We start from the raw sequence: 25,605 nt of genomic DNA on the forward strand, positions 1-25,605 counted from the left end.
TTTGATGACTTTATTTACGGCTTAGTTATAGCACTTTTTATGTTTTCGGTTATCCCAATTTGTGGGCGGTACACATGTACCAAGTTTTATTAAGATATCTCCATTTTTACTCAAGATACAGCTTGCACGGATGTACAGACGGACGGACAGACAGACACCCGGATTTTAAATTTACTCGTAATCGTGATCACTTTAATATACATATATAACCCTATATCTAAATCTTTTAATTTGACAAGTTTCTGTTGGAACTGCCAAAGCTATAATTGAAATCAATTAAGGAATTTCAATAAACTATCAAAAACAACCTAACGGTATTCTCTAAAACTTCAATAAATGATATAATTTTGTTCTAAAATTTAATTTTACACATTTATTCAGGTAAAAGGTTATTGGACCAAACACATTTTTCCAGGAGATTGAGTCATAAGTCAAAAAAATTAAGAATCAAAGAATACACTTTTTTACTTGTGAATCAATCTTACGAAAAAAAATAGTTTGGAGCAATACCCAGCCGGGTGTTGTACAGTGTTATATAATAAAATATAGAAAAAACAAATGAATTAAACGAAAGTTTTAATTATTAGAAAAAACTTAATAGAATTGTGGATACTTAAGAACAAGAAAATAAGTAATTTACAATAGAGGATTATATCTCACATATGAAATGTTATTAAAGCATTAATATAACCCTATAATGGGAGTTTTTTACAAGTTATAAACCGTCAATGTAGGTCTACTAATCAGTCATACTGTTGCCTTACTCTGCCGGAGTAACCACCACAGCAGCAAATAGCAACCCCTAAAAGTGCCGAGCAAAATAAAAACGATAAACAAACAATCCTTATCAACAGCAAGACTAAAATAGACTAAAAATATGTTTATTTGTTTACAATGTCAGAATGTCAACAGGTGTTGTTTACTAACACTAAATTTAACAACAATCTGGCCGGCAATATTTTTGTTTTTTCCATAACCATACCAACACCGGTTACTGAAGCAACGGAAAAAACCATGGCAACCGATGGTCAAAACAAAAGATAATATTTCCTAGTTTCAAGAAAATCTTTTCAGACTAAAGGACTCGTAGTATTTTGAGTAAAACTTTGAGAAAAAATATTTAATTTTCGGCGAGAAAAATAAATTTGTTCAGCCATGAGTAACAACATTCTCAACAGCAATAAATCGAAGTTTATAATAAATACTTCAGGTGAGTGATTCGCCGACAAAAATTAAATTTTCAATATATTGAATATATATGCATATATGCAAAATAGCAATATGCAATGCACGGTGCTATGCCAGGTGGTATAAAATTATATGTTGCACTCTCAAAAGCAGAAGCTAAATTTGTGGCCACACGGAAGTAAACTTCAGAGTATCAGCCGAAGAAACTGTCCGTTTTTTTAAACTCCTTATTTATTATTAACTATATTAGCTGTACTCCTGACTGCGTATCTTGCTTCGTACACCGCTACTAAATTTCTCATCCACTCTTCAACTATTCACAGTTGAATATTTTGCGGCCAGCGTGAGCGGTGGCCCTACTGCTGGCGAGCATCTGTCCGCCGTGCAGGAGTTTCTCGAGAACGATGAACTGACCGTCATTGCGGCGGTGCATAACAAATTGGATGGCAGCATAAAATTTCATCATCGCATACCTGGTGACGAGGTTTGCTTGCTATTTTACAAGATACCACAGGTCAGCGGCAAGAGTGGCACCGCAAACATTTCAGCAGCAAGCAGTGGAGCGGCATACGACCAACCGCTTGGTATTTTGACGCTCGAGGGCGGTTTGGTCAAGTCAATTTATAATTCCGTTTCGCGTGTATTCTCACCGCAAGCTGAAGCCAGGGTAAGTAAACGTTGCAATATGGTCACTTTTATATGCTTTTACGAATAATATGTAGAACTTAGTTGTTGCAGCACTAAGCTGGTCTTAGTAGTTGGTTCCCACATACGTGTATACTCAGTTTTTCTCTTGCGTATTTCACTTTACTGCTTGGCTTATCTCTTTACAAGCATTAAGGTTTTGCACTTTTATTTTAATTGACACATAACTAGTTTACGGTTCTATGGGTTTTCGCCCGGAGTTGTAAAAGGTGCATAGGTCAAAGCAAGCCACAAGAGTTAACTCACCGCACATATTGACTTTAAAACTTTAGACCTCAACTACAACTTTTCACAAAAGTATTAAACAATTTTTCTTTAATTTTTCATTTTCAAGAAAACTGAATACAGTTCAGAGTTGAACGGTTTGCTTGAAAATTTACATATGTCTTTGGGCTCAACTTTGGGTTTACCACAAAGTGGTGAGTATATATTATATGAAATGGGCATTATCCTTAAACTAATATGTTCATTACTTATGATACTAGTGGTACTTATTATATTTAATATTATATGTGAATAACATTTCCTGCCAGGCATAACATCATTAAAGGACGAAATTAAATATTGGCGGCAAAAGTTAAATCAAAAGTCCAGCTCTCGTATAGACCGTGAAATGTCGCAGGCTTTTATGGGCTTGCTTGAGAATATCGACAAGCAAATGAGGTAAGAGGCGAATAGTTCGGTAATGATATGTATCGTTATACGAAGCACCGTAGAAAGGTTCAAGCATTCTAACTACTTATTAAATTTCATAAGTTTAGTTGTATAGATTACACAAATACCGGCACGAGCATTGAAGAGTTCTTAGACAGTTCACATAATTGTCTAGATGAGTTATGGCGTTTACCATACCAATATCCACAGGCACGCATGGCTGATCTACTAGATATTATAGGTAATAAATGTTTTCAAAATTTCCATATTTCAAAAAATAAATGTATTATATTTGAATTATGCTCTCAATCTTATAATAGGTAATCGTCTGCTAGCAATATGTGTAGAACAACTTGTAATGGAGGATATTTGGAGTTTAAACTCGCAACACATGAACACACAGATGAGTCAATGCATTGATACTGCTGACTCCTGGATGCAGCTTTGTGATTCGCTTACGCGCCTATTCTGGCCTAACTATATGCAGCATCCCTGGGTTGGAGAGCCCCATATATCCAAGCGCGGTCAACAGTTTAAGGAACGACTTTTGGAGATAAAGAATATCAAGAATCTCTACAAACAAATCGCCACGTTGTTGAATGATGAAGAGATGCAGAGCATTCTATATGAAACATCGCCGTTTAAAGGTAAAGTATTTGTCTATTATGCTCGATTTCATTACCGATTTCATTTCGTCTATAGAAGTTAATATTTTCGATACCACTCCTTTGGGTCAATCGAGATGGAATAAAGCTTTGCAACATTTCGAGCAAGTACTGCAACCAATTGACGAACGCATTGCTTCAGCACTGAAGGCACAACTACATAATCATCTCAGTAATCCACGGCAAGTTATATTCATTTTCTCCAAATATGAAACACTCATACAGAGACCCGCCGTGCTTGAGCTATTGACGATCGAACGAGAACAATTTCTACAGTCCTTGCAATTTTTACTACAAGATTTACGCAAGGCAATGTCCGATACGAATATGGAGCCCGATACCGGTCATCTATCGGTGATTTGCAATGAATGTCGTTGGTTAAAGGTCGTGCAATATCAGGTGAGGTGGTCAACTTCAGCTAAGACTACAAATTAGTTTACATTTTAGTACAAAAAAACTTTTGGTTCACAGATTCAGGAAATCGAAAAAGTAAGTCATTTGGTCAGTGGGCGCGAGGGTTTCGAAAAGGTCAACAAAGCAGTGCAAGAGATCAAAGAGGAGACCGAATCCCTACTACGCACCAATTTTGAGATTTGGTGCGGCCAGTGTTCCACAAACGTCAAGAGTGGAGAATTAAAGTATTAATACTTCTTCAATGCTTCCCTTAGAGCTTTTCTAATATTATTCAAAACATTCATATTACAGACTCCGCGAAGATCAACCGGTCGTCAAGTTCGAGAAGGAAGGTCGACAGTTAATGCGTGTTACATTCAATCCCAAATTGGTCACTTTCTGTCAGGATGTGCGTGAGTTCGAAAACCTCGGTTACAACGTGCCTTCAGAACTGCGATCATCAGCTACACATGCCGCTAAGTTCATGAGCTACGCGCGCCGTCTGCAACAGATTGCTACATTCCACAACACAATTGGTGACCGCATGATACCGTGTGAAAGACCGATCATGTTGAAGAATGCGGTAGAGTTGTCGAAGCTAGTGCAGAGTGAGACGGTCGCCTGGAATGATGAAGAATCAGTGCAACGTTATGTGAATATGCTGCAAACCGCTGTTTCGAAGCTATCCGCCGATAACACCCTGCTAGTTGGTTACCATGAGCAGGCCAAAAGAACGGTGTGTTATTACTGTTACTCTTGGCAATATTAATAATATTATCCTCCTTTTTTACTACTCAGGTCATTAAACTAATGAATACCGATTTGTTCACACAAAATCAAGTGTGGAAGGATGAAATGCGTCATCTACGCGATCTGGTGGCTACAATGGAGCGTCAAGGATACACTAACTTGGATGCCTTTAAATTACATTGGGACCACCAACTCTATAAGGTTTTGGAATATCAGTACATCATCGGTCTTGTGGATATGAATAATAAGTTGCCTGATATACACATCGATATTTTATTCAGGTACATATATCTAAAACAAGCTCCGCAGTTAAGATAAATATAGGCTCACAAAATTTGTATGTGTACATCTAAATAGTCTTCCTAATTCTGTCTAATAAATATTTCCAAATTTTTAATACTTATATTAATACTTTTTTCTTTCAGACAACGTCAGCTTTGCTATCGTCCACCCGAAGAAGAGATACGAGAAAAATATTTCACTCAACTTCGACGCTTCATCGAACGTCCCAGTAGCTTTCGTGGACTATCCGACAACAGCACCGAGCTATTTAAAACAATGATTGAAACCAATCGTCGCTATTTTGGGCCACTCTTCGAACGTGCCGAGGAATTATTTCGTAAACTTGAACAATTCAAAAATATCTGGTTACCTTGGGTCGCATTAGGTTGTGTAGATATAGAAGAGTTATGTGACATACATCTTACAGCAGCAGATGACTGGGATCGTGAATTTAGAGCATGCAAAAATTTCAGCCAAAAGATTGCGAAAATTCAGAAGTATGCGCGTTTATCAAAATAATTGAAAATTTTATTATAGTAAAAACTGTCTTTTTTAGCTCCGAAGAGTCCATTGACTGCATCATTATCAACACTTCGCCTCTACGTTCAGAAATTGAATTAATTAGTCGACGTTATTGGGAATCGTTGACCAACAATTTACGGACGGCTATTGTAAATGATGTCACCATGGTCCAGGAATTCTTACAGAACTCACTACAATTCCTGAATAATGTACCCATGGAAGAGACTTCGATAACTGAGTCCGGCATGAAATATGAGAAGATGATGTCGGAACTACCAAAGGTTAACGGATATGTTTTTTTTTAAATTACCACTATACTCAATATATGCCGACTTTTTGCAGATATCCGAAACGCTTGATGCGGTGAAAAGTAAAGACGCCTGCCTAGCCGGTTGGTGCAAGGAGCGTGTGACCGCCTTAGCTAATATTATCTTACAGTGGGAACGGCTACAACCTCTTATTGAAAACCACGCGGTTATACTACAACGTCAAGTCGATATGATTAAGGATCAAGCCCATTCACAATTGCAGAATCTACAAAATGAAGCCGAAAAGTTTTTGCTACGTTGGGAGTCGACAATCAGTGAATTGGAGAGCAATGAAAACGCCACGTTGGAGCTATTCAAAGAACGCCGTGAGCATTGGCAACAAATAAAAGCGAAGAAAGCGCAACTTTTGGAGGAATGCAGCAAATTTAATATGAATTTTCCAACGGAGTTATTGGCGCCTTTCAAAGAAATCGAAGAGAAGATGCAAGCACAGTCCAAACAGTGGGAGATTTACGACAACTATCTCACTGAAATGAACAACATTATCGATGAAGAGTGGGCCATCTACCGTCGACGTCCTTATGAGTTGAACGAATTTATCAACAAATGGGAGGGCTCAGTACATGCATCCATCGATTTGCCTTCGAAGCGTATTCGTCAAAGCGTGGAGCAGTTGCAGGACATTATGCCTATTTTACAACAATTACAATCCGATACTTTAACCGAGCGTCACTGGGCCCGGATCTTTATGCTGTTAAATAAACCAGATCCAAAATCTATGCACACGCTGCTCTTACGCGATATTTTAGAAAACTGTTATGCTCTACAACAGTCCTCTGCTGAAATAACAAATGTCGTGAAGCAAGCTGCTTCGGAACAAATAGTTCGTCAAGCTTTAACCGAATTGGATCAGTGGTCTGTAACAGCTAACCTCAAGCTGATAAATCACAATGATTCGGACGGAAAAGCAATACCACTTATTAAGGACTACCAGGAAGTGTTAAACAAAATTGGAGATAATCAGTCCTTATTGCAGTCTGCTAAGAATTCGGCGGCCTTTGAGGCATTCTCAGATCAAGCTGATTTATGGGAGAGTCGCTTAAATACTTTGGACACACTTCTAACGAGTTTAAGTCAATCCCAAAGACGGTAGGTACTCCATATTTGGAAAGCATTCTATGAGAATAATGGTTCCATATAAAATGTGAACGTAAATTCAAACTTATAAAAATAAACTCATTTCCAAAATCTGTCTTAATCCTGTCAACACATTCTATCAACTCTAGGATCTTATACTCAATTGTTTATATGGTTCTTAATCCGATATCTTCCTAAATAGTTGGGTGTATCTGGAGCCTGTTTTCGGCGCGGGTACCTTACGTAATGAAGAGGCATTATTTCGTCGTATCGACAAGGATTTCCGTTATGTAATGCGTGAAATACAAGCAGATCCGCGAGTAATATCACTTACCAAGATTAATAACATATTAACTATTGTGAATTCGCTGGAAACGCAACTATCACGTTGTCAAAACAATCTCATGACCTATATTTTGGTAAGCTTCTATGGTATGCCATTAACTACACTTCAACTCATGCGCAGCGTCTTGTCTTCGGTTTATTTGTAGGACAAACGAAACTCTTTCCCACGCTTTTATTTTCTTGGCGATGATGATTTACTCGAGATATTGGGACAAGCGACAAAGGATGCTGAAATTATACAAAAACATATCAAGAAACTCTTTCCCGGTTGTCACAGTCTCGGCATAGCGAAGTCATTGAGCGAAGCACCAACTGTGTACACCATACAATCAGTGCATAGTACCGAAGGCGATATGCTGCAGTTGCAACAAGTCGTGCCTATGAAGGGACCCATTGAGGTTAGTTTACAAACAAAACTTTGGCAAAGCAGACAAACAAACCGGCTGCTTTTAAACGACTTCCCACTCAACGCACTCGCTTTATTTGACTTTCTGCTTCTACTCCTTGCATGCTGCTTTCCGACAGGATTGGCTCAATCACTTAGTTAACTCCATACAGCGTACACTTAAGGATGCGATATTTGAATGCTACACAGTCACGGGCTCTGACAAATTCTCCGAGTCGATGCTGCGAAAATACCCCATCCAAGTATTAAGCACCAGTCGCGCCATACAATTCACCCACGAAACGGAGAAAGCAATACAGTCCATGTCATTGCGAAAGCTGCATCAGGCGTTGAACACTGAAATAACACACTTCGCCAATATGAAAAACCAAACAAACGACACACTGCTGCAGATTAAACTGCGCGCACTGCTCTTCGATCTGGTGCACTACGCATCGGTGGTAGAGACGCTGCAGCAGCACAATGTTATGCACAGCACCGATTGGCATTGGCTCAGCCAGTTGAAGTTCTATTTGGCCGGCAGTGACGGGCGCTTAGTCGTTATGCGTATGGTTTACGCTGACTTCGAGTACTCGTACGAATTCCTCGGCAATCCCAATAAGCTGGTGAACACCAAGCTGACGCACAAATGTTATCTCATCCTCACACAAGCGATGCACATGGGCTTGGGCGGCAATCCGTTCGGACCGGCAGGCACTGGCAAAACAGAGTGTGTCAAGGCGTTAGGCGCGATGTTGGGTCGTTTGGTGTTGGTTTTCAACTGTGATGAGGTGAGTTAAGAGTGTTGCGTTGTTCGTGCTGTTGGTCTCGGTTAAGTAAGATGTTAATGCTGCCTTTTACTATCTTTTGCAATAACAAAACGGCATGCAAATGCAAATTCGACGCGCACAATGTATGGGTGGTTGTGCGCTTTTAAATCAGAATGTGGACACTGAATCGATGAGCCTAATTTTAACTGGACTGGCGCGTTGCGGTGCTTGGGGCTGCTTTGATGAATTCAATCGTCTGCATGAGGCAACGCTCTCGGCAATTTCTATGCTAATACAACCCATACAGATGGCTTTAAAGGATAAGTCAGATGTCGTGCAAATTGGCGAGAGAAACGTAAGTATCTGTGGTCGGAAGCGACGCATACACTTAAGCTGCATCAAATGCATTTCACTGGCCGTTTTGAATGGCTTCGAATACGCATATGAACTTAGAAGCTATCAGTCTGAAAAATTCTGTTTATGCAACCTATTACTCGAATTACTTAGCCAAAGTGTAGTATTGAGGGAAGCGTAAAGCTGCAACAAGAGCTGCATTCCAGTCAGTACACTCAGTTAGTGAGTATTTTGGAGCAAGTATTATATAAGTTTATAAAGGAATATCACCAGAAGTCAAGTAATCAAATGACTAGGGTAATTAGGAAGAAAAAAGTTTGCAAGTAGTGACTCATTTCAAGACTTTCTTCATTTTAACTACCTGGTAATAATGAAGCAAAACAGTTAAAGAAATCAAAGGCTCTCTCCTAGCTCTAAGCGCAAACTAATCTTGCTCTCTTATACTTTCATTGTGTTTCTTAATATCCTTTCTCTCGTTATTAGATCAAGCTCAATCAGCATTGCGGCATTTTTGTCACTTTAAATCCTGCTGGCGCCGATTATGGAGGCCGGCAAAAATTGCCCGGCAACATACAGGCGCTATTTCGGCCGATTGTGATGCAACAACCAGAGCCGTTGGAAATATCACGTGTCATGCTATTTGTGGAGGGATTCCAACACGCCAACGAAATCGCCGAACGCATTGTCGAACTTTTTGATTTGTGCACAAAAATGTTATCCGCCCAACGCCACTATGATTGGGGCTTACGGGAGTTGAAAACCATTTTACTAGCCTGCGGCATGGAACTACGCGTACAGTTAAGCAAAAACAAAATGTGCAAGAGCTTTGACTTTGCCACTGCAGACACCAACGTTGGCGATTTGAATATGGAAATGTCAACTGTAGTGAGCATGTTACGCATGTCCATTCTATCGAAACTCCATCTACACGATGTGGCACGCTTCGATATGTTAGTGACAAACGTTTTTCCGGAAATTGAAAAAGTCGCTTATTGCAAATCTGAGCTGCAGCAACCATTAGTTGAGGCGTTTGGGAAACTCGGCCTATGCGTCAATGACATGCAAATCGAAAAGGCGCTGCAGTTGCATGAACAGCTCAACAAGCGTATGGGTGTGGTGGTAGTAGGACCTCCAGGGTGTGGAAAGTCGACAGTAATCACATTGCTAAGACAAGCTTTGTTGTCAACTGCAATGCAAACGACATCAACCGACATGACGCCAATGAGCGCGACACAAATCCGACTACATACAATCAATCCAAAATCGATGAGTCGCGTTCAACTGCTCGGTCGCCTTGACCCAGACACGCGGCAATGGATGGATGGCGTGTTGACCAATACGGCTGTAATAGTGAATGCTGAACCGTCAAATGTTCACTCTTGGATAGTGTGCGATGGCAGTATTGATCCGGAGTGGATAGAAGCTTTGAATTCAGTACTTGATGATAATAGGTGAGTGCATTAATATTAAGGTCAAAAGAAGTGTTTAAGTGACTCAATGAAATGTCAACGTAAGACAGTAGGCAAACAAGGCATGTTGGAAAGGACTAAGCGGTTAAGTGGTAGTTTGGTAATTACACTTCGCAACAATGCTATGGCATTTATAAACTAGTAAGGAAGAGCTATTATATTCTTTTAAAATTTGAGTGCCAGGGCCGTTTTTTACTTCGCTCTTAGTTTCCTAGGTTAAGTTCGTCTAAAGCGTTATCCTTTCGTTGTACTCCAAATATATCATATAAAACCTTCTCATAAAATCATACTACATTCGGAGACTGCTTCAAACTAATAGATTCGTTTAATTTTGAGTCCTAGGGGAAGCCGTCGAGATCTTAAGTGCCTTTAATCAGAACGCAATTGCGCTTACTCTAGTTTCTCAAATTAAAAATGTCCTCTCCCCATTACTGTTTAATTTCTATATTTCTAAACACCGTCACCCACCAGTAAGAATTTCAGTTACCTCCTACACTGATGATTGCACGACAATGACGTCGGCACTGGAATTGATGACATGTGTTCCAAAGTGAACGACTTGAACTTTCTCACTTCTTCACTGCGATGAGCCCGGCACTCTCTCCTGCTAAATCCACGGCGATCCTTTTTACCAACTGGACAAAGGAGTACAGACTAAATCTCAACATTCACGTCGATGTTACACCAATACCGACCCTCAATAACTCTAAAATTTTGGGTATTACCTTTGACAGTCTGCACTCCTTCACTCCACATACGACGATAATGAATAAAATACAAAGCCGCAACAAGATCCTCAAGTCACTAGCGTGTAGCACTTAGGGAAAGTACAAAGAAACGTTGCTGGCCACTTATAAGGCTATCGCCGGCCGGCCGGTCGTCAACTACGCGGTATTGGTATGGTTACCTGGATGCAGTGAAGAGACAGACGTGCCAGAACCACACTCCGGACAGTCATAGGATGCCTATTGATGTCTCCTGAATCACACCTACATAAAAAAGCTACCTGTAAAATAGCATAATGATTCTACTAGGGTGTTTTCGCAGAAATCACCAATGTAGTCATCTGCTGGAAGCAGAACCCCAGCTACATCAATAGGCTGCTTCTACAATACTTCGACGATGTAATGCAATACACCGACCAGACTGCAGGCGCGGACAGCTTCCAACACGCCTTAAACACCATTCATAGCGGATCCATTAACACCTTCACTGGCTCTCTCCCAGTGAATGGCGTCCTTGGAGTCAAACCGCCACCTATATCAGCGCGATGAACTCGAGTTGTCACGTGAAACCAGAGTGACCCTTGCGCAACTTCGTTATGGATAATGTTGCAGGTTAAACTACTTATCTATTTATCCAGACAGAACCCCGACATACAGAATATATGTCCTACATGCAATAAGTTCTCGCATGATACTAGTCTGCATGGCCAACGAACCCAACTGATCTAACTCCTCTCCCTTTGGTCCGACCCTGTCGAAAGAGCGTGTTTTCTATGCCTACCGTTAGATGACCCCGACGAAAACTAGACACAAACTCACACTTTCTGATTCAGCAGGGCTAGATAAGTGTTAAAACAACAAGATAATAGACAAAGTCCCTCGATAATTTCGCTAAATTAATACAGATTTCTATGAATAATGACTCGGCCTTATGCGAGTTTATTTTTATTTTCGTCAAAAAATCCCTCGGATAATTTAAGAATATTTATCCGCTAGATAGGTTTTTCATGTTATTTAGGATACAATATAATTATAATGAAACACTTATAAACTAAACTTTATCTTACAATTTGAAAGATATAAAACAAAATAATATGTAAAATAATGCGTCACATATTACATTTAAGTGTTTTAAGCACTAAAGCGTTACCTGCGTTTAATACATAACATTAAAACTTTACACTTAAAGATGATTTTCGAAATCAACAACATCATTCTTAAACATATTCTCTCCCTCATGAAAACTGTTAATTAATGTCTATGCAAATGAGCGAAATCAATTCGTGATGATGAAATGTGAGCGCGTGTAATTTTGAAGTTATGGGAATATGAAAATATCAATTTATCGGCAGCGTCTTGCTGAACAACTAGCTATAAGGAATACTTATGTGCTAACGCTAATTTCAAGTAAAAAAGTTGTTTATAAAACGATTGCATTAGATGAACTTGCTTGCTTTTAGCTTAAATTCGCAACGCCACGTCCCAGTTTCTGCTGCTACCGCCTACGGTACTAAGAACCTTTGTGGGCCGCATAGTGTTGCATTTGCTGTTGCTGCTGGTGATGGGCATGCGTGGCTGACAGTGGCGGTGGTAGCGGCGCGTGCGTGCGCATCTGTGACATGTGCGCCTGCGGTGCCATGTGTTGGAACATGCTGCACTGTTGTTGATGCAAATGATGTGCGTGCGCATGCGCATTCTGGAAATGGTGTGGCGCCGCAATTATATCGGTGGAAGTGTGCAAAATAATTTCCGGTTCGATTATTGCTATATCACGATCTTCACCCACGTTGGCGGGTCTCGTGGCGCGTGGCAACTGCGCACTCGCATTAACAGGCGCGCTTGAGGCTGTTGTCTCCGCATTATATTCCTGCTTGATCTGATGATATTCCTGCTTAATGCCATTGGTGGTGGTGGGATACAATGACGCACTTAGGTTTTGATGTAAAATCGGATGGCATAATTGTGGCATTAGCGATACACCAGCAATTGGTAGTGGATGGTGGGCGAAATTCGGTGGTGGATAGAGCAGACTTTTATTCAGTTGCGTCATGCGCGCAACAGGTGCCTGTTGGTGTATATTAGCGTTCACCGTTGAGGCACTTGTCACCGCCGCTGCCGTTAGTGCTGCGGTTGTTATGGCGGCAAGGCTGTTAGTTGACGTCGCATGGCTGACGTTATGGCTAGGTGCGCTCACGCTGACGCGCTGACGATTGCTATGCTGTGACGGAGTGCTACCATTGGCGGGCAGCGGATCCGAAATGATAACTTCCGGTTCAACAGGCACTGGCGGTATGTTCGCAAATTCGGCTTGCAGCGTCTCCTCGCTGATTATGCCCTTTTTGCGCTCCTTTCGTATCTTATCACGTAATTTCTCCAATTGCCGAAAGGCTTCGTTGGCACGACGTGCCTTCTTTCTATCACGATCACGTTCCTGTTCCATACGCCGATACTCGGGATTGAGCCGCTTCATGCGCTTTCGTTCCCGATCGCGTTCGCGCATCAGCATCTTATTGCGTGCCTCCTCCTCAGGGGTGAGCTGGTAATAAAAATTAGTTGGGGAGAGAATTAGTTTGTAAATTTTGAATAGTAACAAAATTGTTGTAATTAAAGAGTACTGTTTAATATGAAATTAATTGCAGATTACTGACGCTGCCTTCCGGTTGGCGCATACAATTTGGCAACAACGTGAACTTTATCTTCGAGACCGATGACGTACGACACGCTTCGCCAGCGACCATATCGCGCATGGGCATTGTGAACATGAAGTAATTATACTCACAAAACTCTAATTTTATGTAAAATTATTAATATTCACTCTTACAACAGCGCGGCCGACTTTCCACAAACACAAATAATGGACGCCATGCTGGCCAAGATAGAGTTTGGCGATTTGCTGCGCAGCTATATTGATGAGCAGTTCAAGCCAGCCGCGCAGTGGGTAGAAAAAGAGTACCTCTAGTAAGTATTGCTCAACAAAAGTATTTCGAAGCCTGTATTTATATACTCGAACCCAACAGCTGTCTACCCGCTTTAAATACATGGAACTTACTAAGCGCGCTGCTACTGATCTCTCGCGATGTACAAAGACGTGACGAGTTCTGTGTAACGTTATGCCGTGCTCTATATGGATTTTTACCAACAGAACGCCACAACGAACTCGCCAATTATGTATATGAGCGAGCAAATCTTTACATAAACAATCCGAATCACGCCGAACTTTCCTACTTCGATAAGGCACGCGATGCAATAGAGTTCTATGAGTCGGACAACCTACCGATAGTTAGCGCTAGTGGCGCAGTCCAGCTCATACAAACTGCCGCCGTCAAATCTTATTTGAGTACGCTACGCAGCTATTTAAGCGCAGCCGCCAGCACACCTTTTCTCATTGTGGGTCCTACAGGAGCGGCCAAAACGTTGTTGCTGCAGCAGGCTGTACAGGAATATGCTGGCTATGATTTAATTGTCATTAACTGTTCGATGCAGCTAACCCCCGCCTACATTTTACATTGCTTGAAGCAGGTAATCTGAGTTTTACGGTTTTTTCGACACTTAACGGTATATAATTATTAACAGAACTGCGTCGTTGTGAGCGGTCTTCGCGGCAGAGAATTCAAAGCAAGACAAACGCGTGTGGTTTTGTTTCTGAAGAACCTTGATCTGTGCTATTTCGATGCTTGGGGCACCAGCGATATTATGGAACTGCTACTGCAGTTGGTGCAACGCACCGGTTTCTATGCAGACAACTTGGAATGGGTACATGTCAATGGTGTGCAAATATGCGGCTCGGTTTCACAGGCCACCACGTCGTTAATGAGTGGAGGCCTGCATAAGCTGCCGCCACGTTTTCTGGCAATAAATCAATTTCTGCGCGTCAGTTATCCAACCGATGCGGATATGTTGACCATCGTGCAGAGCCAGTTGGAACCGATAATGGCAAGCGGACACTTCAAAACGGCAGCAGTGAATGTGCAGTATGTGGTTGAGGTATTGTTGGAGCTATTCAAGAAAGTAAGCTTGCCAACTGGAATATAGTTCGTAAAAGTAGTTATACATTATATCTTTCCCCGCAGGTGCGTGCAACTTTCACAAGTTCTTCACACATGTGGGAGCATTACAACTTCAATCCGAAGTTCATAATGAAATTATTGCATAACCTTAAATATTATCCCGCTGACGCTTTCAATGAGGTAACCACATATTTCTAGAAACCAACAAATCATATTTCAACAACTGTATCATTTCAACCGCGTTAGGCACTATGTTCGGAAGTGATATCTATATTCGAAGATCGTTTGGCAATCGAATCGGATGTTCACGAGTTTCAGAGTATATTCAGGCAAACAATGCGCAAATTTTATGGCAGAGAGGTAAAGATACATATATATAGATATTTATAACAGTACATAAACAATTTAGAAATGCGCTAATTTCATTTAAAAAACACAGAAAGTATTCTTCGTGCCCAAGACTACAAAACATAGCGCCGAGCTTCGTGCACTCGCGCACGATGAGTGGTTGGAAGAGTTGCAGCGGCAGATAACAATTTGCAGTAAGTTCTAATAAATATTTACTCAATCTACGCGCGATTACTAACTACATTTTCGTCATTTAGACGCTGAGTCCTTCGTCATTGACGAGCCAATTACGAGAGAGCTACTTGATCTGACAACAAAAGTGGCACGATTGCTGGCGCGCGATGAGACTCATTTGCTGATGCTTGCACGGGCTGGTGACAGGCATATGGATGCGTTGTATGCAGCAGCCAATTTGCAGCAAGCCAAAATTTATAACACACAAGGAGGCGCTGGATATGGAATGTCGGATTTCTACAACGATTTAAGATTGGTAAATTATTAGCAATTAATACACAGTTATCTTTTATTATATGTGTATGTAATATTGAAACCTCCCACAGGCCATGCAAACTGCGGCGATTGAGGATCAATGCACTATACTACTTATAGAGCACTGTTGGATCACTTTTGCACCGGATATTTTGAAACCAATTGAGGCGCTGCTTGAGGGCAGTGAAATACTGGATTTATTCGGCGATGATCTAGAATCTGTAGCAAGTTCACTTAAGCATGCTGCTCAGTTGGAGGGTTTTCAGGAGTCTATAAGCGCCTACTTTTTGAAAAGTGCAGTTATTATCTGGATTATATACTATTTGTACTTAGTAACAATTTTCAATTATAGAAGCGAAGCAGAATTTGCACCTCATCATTGTACTGGATCCTGCTAATCCCGCGCTTAACGGTTTGTTTAGCAAGTTCCCAGCGCTTTATCGTAATATGGAGTTGTATTTCATACGCGCAGCCTCCAATGAAACGCAAAACCAATTGCCGAAAAAATGTATCGAAATGCTAGGCGAAGCGACGGGTAACAGAGGCGCTGTGCCTGTATTTTCCTACTTCACCGACGCTGTGGAAAGCTTAGTTATGCAGCAGGCACCAAAGCGTTACTATCAACTCATACGCTCCTACTATTATATATACACTAATTTCGCAAAGGACATCAACAAGCGATTGGTCAAATTGCAGGTAAATATATCTCCACTAGTTCAATTTGTATTTTCTGTTAACTCGCACCGTTCCAACTCGTTTCTAACGTAGCATGGCGTTGACAAACTGGCCGCTGCACACAACGTTGTAGACACACTTAAATCGAATGCCAGCCAACAGGAGGAGGCGCTCGCCGAGAAACGCAAACTGGCTAACGATGCGCTCGAAATGATTTCGGCAACTATGCGTAGCGCCAACGATCAGAAAACCAACATGCTAGAACTGAAGAAGAAAACACAGGAAAGCAGCGAACAATTGAAAGAGCGTCAGAAAGAGATACAAAAGGAACTCGCCGAAGTGGAGCCCATACTCGCTGAAGCTAGCACAGCAGTAGGTCAAATAAAATCGGAGGCGCTCTCTGAGATACGCTCACTACGCGCGCCACCCGAGACTATACGCGACATACTTGAGGGTGTATTGCGGCTGATGGGTATACGTGATACCTCGTGGAATAGCATGAAGACCTTTCTGGCGAAACGTGGTGTGAAGGAAGATATACGCTCACTGGATCCGGCGCATATAAATCCAGACAATTGCGCTGCTGTTGAGAAGTTACTAGACGCTAAGGCTGAATCATTTGAGATGAAGAATGCGAAGCGGGCCTCTGCAGCTGCGGCACCACTTGCCGCCTGGGTGAAGGCCAGCGTGCGCTACTCGAAGGTCATACAAAGCATACGACCACTTGAGCGCGAACAAAACGAACTGCAGCGCAACTTGGACGTCGCTGAGGGTGAAATGCAAAGCTTAATGAGTGGACTGGATGATGTGGACAACCGTGTTAAGCAGTTGTCGGCAAAGCTGAACTCTTACACACAGGAAGCAGCGGTGCTAGAGATTAAACTGGACGATGCGCGTAAAACTCTACATGCAGCTGAGGTACTAATTGGGAAACTGAACTCTGAATTCCACACTTGGAGCATGCAATTGGAGGAATATAAAACATCACATAAAACGCTGGACACCAAATCGTTGTTAATTGCGCTGGCCATCAACTACTTTTCGCATCTTACATTGGACCGCAGAAGGTGACATTTTCTATGTTATGTATTTTTTAGTTGGCAACTCCTTTATATCTCAATACATTTCAGCTTCAGTATGGATCGCTTACTTGGCGAACTGCAGCTACGGCCATTCGATCTACGTAAAAGCTTACTCACCGAACAGGAACAAATTATTTGGGAGAGTATGGGTCTCGCCTCGGATGCGCAGATAATTGAAAACGCTGCGTTACTTCGTCAAATGGTCGAACTACCTTATGGCAGTTACCCTATACCACTGGTATTAGACCCCACACAAACAGCCATCAATTGGTTGGAGGAATATTTACGCTCAAAAGAAAGACCTTACGATATAATCACACAAAATAATGAACGCTTGAGCTACATGCTTGAATTGGCCGTACGTTTTGGCAAAGTGCTGGTGGTACAGGATTGTCAACAGGTGCGCCCGCCACTGCTGCAGTTATTACAGGGTCACTTTTTCGTCAAGTTCGGCAAGAAACTGGTAGAAGTCGGCTCAAAAATGATAGATCTACACGAGCAATTTCAGCTCATACTCTTTACGAAAACTAATAAGTTGAGCATTCAACCTGAAACTTTGAGCTATCTGACTTGTATACCGTTTACGGTTACCGCGATCGGACTAGCTGATCAACTCATGTCAAAAGCAATAGTTCTGAAGAATCCAGAACTGGAACGTAAACGTATTGAATTGTTGAAGAATGAAGGTGTTCTCTTGAAGCAACGCATCGAATTAGAGGACAAACTGCTGGAAGAGCTCTCAACGGCGCAGGGTGATATTTTGAAGAACGACATGCTATTGAGCACACTCAATGATGTCAAAGAGAGTAGCAATTTCATTGATAAGTCACTCAAAGAAAGTGCGCGGGTAAAGGAGTCACTGCTTTCGGACTATACGAATCTACGCGAGCTTTGCACGCAATCAGCTAAATTTTATATGGAACTCACGGTATCCTACGAGTTGCCAGCTTTAGCTTTCATTCAAATATTTCTTAACTCGCTGCAGGCCTTTGAAGGGCATAACTCCGTTTCTTCAAGTGAAAAACGCATCTATGAGCAATTGGTTTCTGCCACCTTTCAATATTTGGCGCGCGCAATACCACGCTCCAGCCACTTAACGTTGGCACTGTATGTGTGTAAGTGCGCCTATCCAGAGCGCATGCCTGCCGCCGAATGGGAAATGTTCGTCACAAACTTTATGGTTACAGCTGACGCCAGCACAGGCAGCGTAGACTTGAGCACAGTACAAATGCCCGATTACATGAGCAAAGAAACAGTGCTTAAATTGAGAATTTTGCTAGCACAAGTACCACAACTGGAAGAGGAGTTGCAGTTACAGAAGGATTATGCTTGGCGTAGTTTCATAGTAGATCAGCTGCAGGATATACCAGGTAATTAGCGAATATTGATTTAAGTTCTAATACCCAAAATAATTCCGAAACTCAAATTTTAGGCGAAATCAAATCTTCATTTCATCGTGTTCTCATAGTGCAGATATTTCGACCCGATCTTTTGTTTTTGCAGTTACGTCGTACAGCTGCCGAAATATTGGAAATTTCTCCAGACGCAGTTCCGCAGCCAACAGTGGATCAACTTGCTGATGAAAACACTGAAAACAAGCCAATTCTTGTAATTACTCAAGCGGAAAATGATCCAGGCACTGAAATTCGAAGTTCTGCGATAAAAAAAATTGGCTTGGAAAAATATACTGAACTTTCTGTGGGACGTGGTATGGAGCGTCGTGCACTAGAGGCGGTACGACAAGCAGCCGAGGTTGGCAAGTGGATTTGCATAAAAAATGTGCATCTAGTACCGGATTGGTTGTCCGAGTTGGACCGCGAACTTGAGCAATTGAAGAAACGAGAGGGCTTTCGTTTGTGGCTTACTTGTGAATCGACAAGTGGCTTCAATGAGACGATTATGTACAAGTTTGTGAAAATTTTGTATGAGTTTCCAAGCGGTATTAAGCAAAAGGTTCGACGCATGTTACAAAACTTTATGTTGAGTGAATATCGCAGCATTTCAAAAGATGCTAAGCTGGTCAAAATACGTATTGTGATATTTATAGTCACCGCTGTACTGCAGGAGCGACGCAAGTTCATACCACAAGGTTGGTCCAAATACTACGAGTTCGGCGAAGCTGATTTCAAAGCTGCTATGGACGTGCTCCTTTGGTTAGATAAAACGATGACCAGTGGCCGTTGCGATTGGACGATTATGCAGCGTTTGTGCGAAAATGTGGCATTTGGCGGTCGCATAAGCAATGCACGCGACATAAAAGTGCTGCAACGCTATTTGGAGGAGTTTTGTTCAGCTGATGTGTTGAGCAATCGTTGGAGTCCTTTAAATACGAAAGTTGTTGTACCTACAAGTTCACAAGTATTGGACTATATAAGCGCAATTTCAAAGTTTCCCGATTCAGATGATCCAGAAGTATTCCGTTTGTCTAACTATACTAACATGAATCGTGAAATTGAAAATGCAAAGTATATTGTAAATGAATTACGAGCATCCTACTATAAGAAATACGATAGTGTAGAAGAATCACTTGAACGTGAACAGGAAAGCACTGATTTAAATAAATTAGAGAAGCAAATTAAACCGATATTGACACTATGGAAGAAGCTGGCTGTTGTAAGTGTTGGGAGCCGTTATATTATATTATAAACACATAAAAACACTTAATTCTCCCACAGAAATGTACAGTTCAAAAATGTCTTGAGGATTTGAATGCATCTTCACAACTTGTATCACCTTGGCAGCTATTTATTGCTTCTGAATTAAGAACAGCAGCCAAGTGTTTCCAAGAGGTGCACCATACACTTTCACTCACACATAATTGGCTCAAGGCTGGTTCTAAAAATACCAAAACAGTTGTAGACTTGAAATTATTAAAAACCCTGGCGGAAAATCAAGTTAGTATAATTATTTTTATTTTTTCACTTGTTTTATTATTGTATATTACAGATACCAGGCTCTTGGCTCCGTTGTTGGAGCGGTCCACCTCTAGCGATGGACTATATACGTGGCCTGGTATTACGTACACAAGCCTCAGAAATGCGTTACCGTTCAGATATTCACTTGGAATTTGGCCAGCAAATAGACTTGACGACAGTTTTCAATTGCGAAACTTTACTTTCTAGCCTCAAGCTAACAAATTCAGTGCAGATGAAAACATCGTGCAAGGATCTTCAACTAGTTACCAACGTAGTAAATAGAAGTACGGAGCACAGTGGGCAAACAATTGGTTCTGGTATCACGGTAGCACCACTTAAGGTAATTAAACTTTTTAACCGCAAACTTGTTTATTTTGCTTTTGTGTAAACAATTAGACGACGGCGTTTTCCTGTTGCAGCTCTCTTAAGTGCTCTCTTTTTTTGATACTCACCTTTCCCATTTTGGCCATAAAATGATACTCCACTTTAAAACAAATATTAGATTCCTTTTATAAAAGAAAATATATTGTTTTTAGGCTTTTTGCCTTGAAAACCCACGAATTTGCAGAAATTTCAACTGGCTGGCTGTCTAGTTTTTGTTTTTGATTGGCAGCTCGCAGAGAACTCTCTGCAGCTCGGCAAATTGGCTGACATTTATTGTAGTAGATTAAGCAATATGTATTGAGTTGCCACCTTCATGCAAATTAATTATTGGAAGTTTATAATGACTTTTTGCATATATTTTGAATTTTTTTTTAAAGAAAACAACAATAAATAACTAGTTTCTTATTTTTTAGGTGGATGGCGCTGTTTTTACATACGGAAAACTTACAGTAGAGGCAAGCGCGGATAGTCGTTCACTGGAATATAAAACTCCTGAACTACTTTTTACTTTTAAACCTTATACCAATGCTGAGGAGAAAATAATCATTCAAAAGCCACCTGCTGGTGTTTTGAAATTGCCTTTATATTCAAATGCTAGCCGTGAAAAGTTGCTTTGTTTTATTGATATCCCAACTATCGAAACTGCAGATTTGGTACTCTTATCGGGAGCAGCACTCATTGTGCCTGATTTGTAAGCAATCGGAAATCAGTTGGAATTTTATTATATTGAATTAAGTGAGAGTAATCATACTATTAAATGAGTTCATACCTTCAAACAATAAATGATTGTTTTTCGTTTACTCAATCGGTGCCATATGTTTATGATAAAAAAAAGTCAAAATATAACTTTATTGTCAAAAATTTACAAACTTTGACATTAGACAAGCATGGTAGTACATCGCAGGAGACCACGATGTCCTGAATCTCAATTCCATCGGTATTAGTGTAAAAGTTATAGAGAAACTGGACATCCTACAATGAATGGAACATGTTTATCTTATCTGAAATATTTATCCATGTTTACAACCATGTTCCAATCAGAGAATGTTTCCACCATTTCTAAATTGCTTAAAAGCTATTCGGTTTTTAGAGCGTACGTTCTTATCTAAAATATGGTCTAAATTTGGAAGAACGTTTTCATAAAAATAACATTAAATAGAGGGAAATACGTAACGTACGCTAAATTCACAAAGAACGTAACAAAGAGAACGTACGTTCATTTCGTGAGCATTTCCAACGTTTGTGGTGAATTCTTCAAAATGGATTTGGTTGATGTCTAGAATGTGTAATGGAGGCGGTTTGTTACAATTCACAGTGGTACAAGTTTTTTCATACTTAAAATGAGAGTAGCAAAGGAATTGGGCCAATATAAGGGGTTACATCTACTTAAGAGCCCTAAAAAATGAGTTTTCCAAATTTTTTCCTTGGAAAAAACATAATTTTTCTGCCATAAATTGGGAAATCGGTAAATTTTTATCGGTAATGAAAAAACTTCAATTAAGTACTAGAAAATTTTGTTCAGAGGCCTGTGCAAAACTGTGAGACTGATCGTGTTTACAATTATGCGTGTAACTTAAAAAATAACCGTCGGATTGACTTGAAAATTTCAGAGTGTCTACTTGAATACAGTGAAACCTTCCACAAGCGGACACTGACGGATTATAGGAGTGGATGAATAAACATTTTATGAAAATTTATACACACACTATTTATAAAATAAATTAGATTTCTTGGTCATTTAACTACCGTTTCATAGTTATAATAAATTGTACATATTTATTTATGTTTGAGTTTTCAAAAATTCCTTTACCGTGGTTTGTCGCAAGTATCCTTATTTCAATTTTATAAAACTGCTTACAAGATGATTTTCAAAATTTGTCTCATCTGAGCGGCCATTTTTATCAAATGTTAGTAGCCACTCACTCACATGTATGTACATAAGTAATTTCATGAGACATCCAAGCTTTCGGATTTTACTTCCATTCAACTGGCAGGCTTCTTACATCGTATTTTTTAAACGCGCGTGAGCATGCTGCTTCGCCGATCACAAACGGTTTTTCTTTATCTCCAGTCATATTGGCAAACAATAGCTCTCTTAATATTTCCTTCGATAACTTACCGCCAACGCATTTTTCGTTCTTCAAGGCGAGAGTCTTCTTTGAGCTAACAAGGAAAACTGTCCAGTTTCATCTGCAGTAAATATATTATATCTTCTTGCCTGAAGCCTAATAACATGGATGGTAGCTTTTGTTTGATTTAATGAACATCCTCGGGATTAACCTCTGCAGATTCCCCACATACTCATATGAACGTCATATTACAGTTTTTCTACTAATTCTTTGCAAAATGCAAGCACAAGTCGAAGAGAGATTCATAAGAAATGAACGGGATATTCTTTCAAAAAAAAAAGGCAAACATGTGTTCATCTGAGATAATTTGGGCATATATATGTACATCATAGCTAATTTTCAATAGTAATGGATGCTATTGGCATATATCGGTGGTGTTTTCCTGGCTGCATGGGACCATTACTGCCGAAGATTCAACACTCTTTCACTACCTCATTGTTAATGTTGCTTATGATAATTTTTGCTGGCAAGAGTGAGTTTGCGTTGGATTTCGAGGCTGACATTGTTGGTGCTGTCGATGCTTGTTCTCAGTTATACGAAATTATCTACGACTTCGAAGTTACGAACAGTGACGTGGTAGCCAACACGAGAATGCGCTGACTGTTTGTTTGATGACAGGAATTATTTCGTCTTGTCCTCGTTCACCTCCAGACACATTCGCTTCGCTTCCTTATTCAGGCGGGAAAAAGCAGAACTTACGGCACGGTTGTTGCTTTGATGATACCAATACCTTCTCTATGTAGCTCTGCAGCTCGTATTATTTTTTCCAGCATCAAGTTAAAGAAGTCTCATTATAGTTTTGCGGGGATACCAAATGCAGAGATCGCGGCATAAAGGCAGCTCCTTTTCGTGCTGTTGAAAGCAGCTTTAAAATCGTAGAGATGGTGTGTGTCGATCCTCTTTTCACTGGTCTTCTCCCTGGTGAATATCTGGTCAAATGTGGATTTTCCAGGTCTAAAGCCACACTGCTAAGGTGTAAGGTGCTTTTTTCCGACCATATTCCGCAAAGAAGCTGATGCATGCACCTTATCAGCTCTTCGCCGCCGTATTTGAATAGTTCGGCTTTGTTGTTCTTCAGGCAGGTAATTGCTATTCGAATTTCTTCATGGTCGGGTAATGGAACATTACCATTCGAACATTACCTCTGTCGGCCAGCTTCTCAAGCTCTTCATACTCACGCATTTCGGCCTCTTTCTTTTTTGCCTGCAAATAAAGGGTGATTTTTTAAGAGCTTGATAACTTTTTTAAAAAAAAAAAACGCATAAAATTTGCAAAATCTCATCGGTTCTTTATTTGAAACGTTAGATTGGTTCATGACATTTACTTTTTGAAGATAATTTCATTTAAATGTTGACCGCGGCTGCGTCTTAGGTGGTCCATTCGGAAAGTCCAATTTTGGGCAACTTTTTCGAGCATTTCGGCCGGAATAGCCCGAATTTCTTCGGAAATGTTGTCTTCCAAAGCTGGAATAGTTGCTGGCTTATTTCTGTAGACTTTAGACTTGACGTAGCCCCACAAAAAATAGTCTAAAGGCGTTAAATCGCATGATCTTGGTGGCCAACTTACGGGTCCATTTCTTGAGATGAATTGTTCTCCGAAGTTTTCCCTCAAAATGGCCATAGAATCGCGAGCTGTGTGGCATGTAGCGCCATCTTGTTGAAACCACATGTCAACCAAGTTCAGTTCTTCCATTTTTGGCAACAAAAAGTTTGTTAGCATCGAACGATAGCGATCGCCATTCACCGTAACGTTGCGTCCAACAGCATCTTTGAAAAAATACGGTCCAATGATTCCACCAGCGTACAAACCACACCAAACAGTGCATTTTTCGGGATGCATGGGCAGTTCTTGAACGGCTTCTGGTTGCTCTTCACCCCAAATGCGGCAATTTTGCTTATTTACGTAGCCATTCAACCAGAAATGAGCCTCATCGCTGAACAAAATTTGTCGATAAAAACATTTCGAACCGAACACTGATTTTGGTAATAAAATTCAATGATTTGCAAGCGTTGCTCGTTAGTAAGTCTATTCATGATGAAATGTCAAAGCATACTGAGCATCTTTCTCTTTGACACCATGTCTGAAATCCCACGTGATCTGTCAAATACTAATGCATGAAAATCCTAACCTCAAAAAAATCACCCGTTACGTATCGCTTCCCTCTTCAGCTCTCAGTATTTATCCCATCCTGCCTGTGTTGTGATCGTTCTTTAGTTACTCTACATTTATTTCAATTATTGCTCTTCGTTGTTCCCAAATAACAGTTTCGCATCCGCTTATCCGCAATTCAAGTTTCTTATCCGAGAGGTCCGCGTTCGCTTTCGAGAGGTAATAAAAAAAGTAGCAAAAAAGTGTCCGCGACCGGTCAAGAGAGGGTTCGGTTGTTAGAGTGGAATTTGTTCTGAAAAGTAAAACTTGGTTCCTGAATTTTTGTTCGGTTAAGATAGGGGTTCGCTTGTACATGTACAAATGCAATAAAAAAATCGGGTTTTTGAAAATTTTAAATAGGAGAAGTATCTTAATAAAAATAATTATATGAAAAGTCAAATTTAAATTAATAACATAAAAAAATAATGAACTATCAGGATTCTTAGCTGTTATGTGTCCATTGAATCCATCATCCTCCATGGATAGGTTCTTTGGGTTCATTGTCATTCCATGTATTTCACTGTTGTCTCCGTTAAAAATTTGATACCAGAAATACGGTTCTCTTACTTTACTAATAACGGAAGGTCCATGTAATTGGTGGGGTCATGCCATAAAATATACTGCTAAAGTATTTAGACCGCAGTTACCGGAGGAAACTCGAGGTCTTGGTTGGTGTCTGTATCTCAACGTGCCTACATTATGTAAGTGCCAATGCAATAATGAAAGGTACGATCATTATTATGGAACTCAATATTTGTAATCTTTCGAAATGTTAGAAACCAAATAAAAAAGTTAATCTTGGTAGTCAAAAATGC

General features: G+C 40.4%; 2 protein-coding genes across 4 annotated transcripts; one reads left to right on the top strand and one right to left on the bottom strand.

Moving 5' to 3' along the window:
• Positions 1-1,056: 1,056 nt before the first annotated feature.
• Positions 1,057-21,383, top strand: LOC105212910 (cytoplasmic dynein 2 heavy chain 1). The gene is made up of 34 exons (XM_029040649.2): positions 1,057-1,210; positions 1,512-1,855; positions 2,228-2,312; positions 2,427-2,556; positions 2,655-2,788; positions 2,868-3,194; positions 3,250-3,611; positions 3,684-3,850; positions 3,918-4,341; positions 4,404-4,636; positions 4,781-5,134; positions 5,194-5,440; positions 5,502-6,577; positions 6,768-6,984; positions 7,057-7,308; positions 7,436-8,086; positions 8,238-8,420; positions 8,903-9,870; positions 13,253-13,378; positions 13,440-13,571; positions 13,631-14,132; positions 14,187-14,621; positions 14,684-14,800; positions 14,867-14,980; positions 15,060-15,162; positions 15,226-15,458; positions 15,529-15,751; positions 15,810-16,153; positions 16,226-17,199; positions 17,263-18,584; positions 18,647-19,827; positions 19,890-20,108; positions 20,161-20,469; positions 20,927-21,383. Exons 1-34 carry the CDS (start codon positions 1,156-1,158, stop codon positions 21,206-21,208), a joined length of 12,825 nt encoding a protein of 4,274 aa, XP_028896482.2. The 5' UTR covers positions 1,057-1,155; the 3' UTR covers positions 21,209-21,383.
• LOC114804075 (uncharacterized) lies at positions 11,520-20,771 on the bottom strand. 3 transcript variants are annotated; one of them, XM_029040650.2, is made up of 2 exons: positions 20,582-20,771; positions 11,520-13,149 (listed from the first exon to the last, which is right to left on the bottom strand). In XM_029040650.2, the coding sequence occupies exons 1-2, from the start codon at positions 20,597-20,599 to the stop codon at positions 12,124-12,126; spliced, it is 1,044 nt and encodes a 347-aa protein (XP_028896483.1). In that variant the 5' UTR covers positions 20,600-20,771; the 3' UTR covers positions 11,520-12,123. The 3 variants fall into 3 exon arrangements, with proteins under 3 accessions (XP_028896483.1, XP_054082982.1, XP_054082981.1); XM_054227007.1 differs by lacking the exon at positions 20,582-20,771 and adding an exon at positions 20,397-20,512; XM_054227006.1 differs by lacking the exon at positions 20,582-20,771 and adding an exon at positions 20,260-20,402.
• Positions 21,384-25,605: the final 4,222 nt, after the last annotated feature.

The sequence above is a fragment of the Zeugodacus cucurbitae genome, chromosome 3, assembly GCF_028554725.1.
Source record: "Zeugodacus cucurbitae isolate PBARC_wt_2022May chromosome 3, idZeuCucr1.2, whole genome shotgun sequence".
Taxonomy (NCBI): domain Eukaryota; kingdom Metazoa; phylum Arthropoda; class Insecta; order Diptera; family Tephritidae; genus Zeugodacus; species Zeugodacus cucurbitae.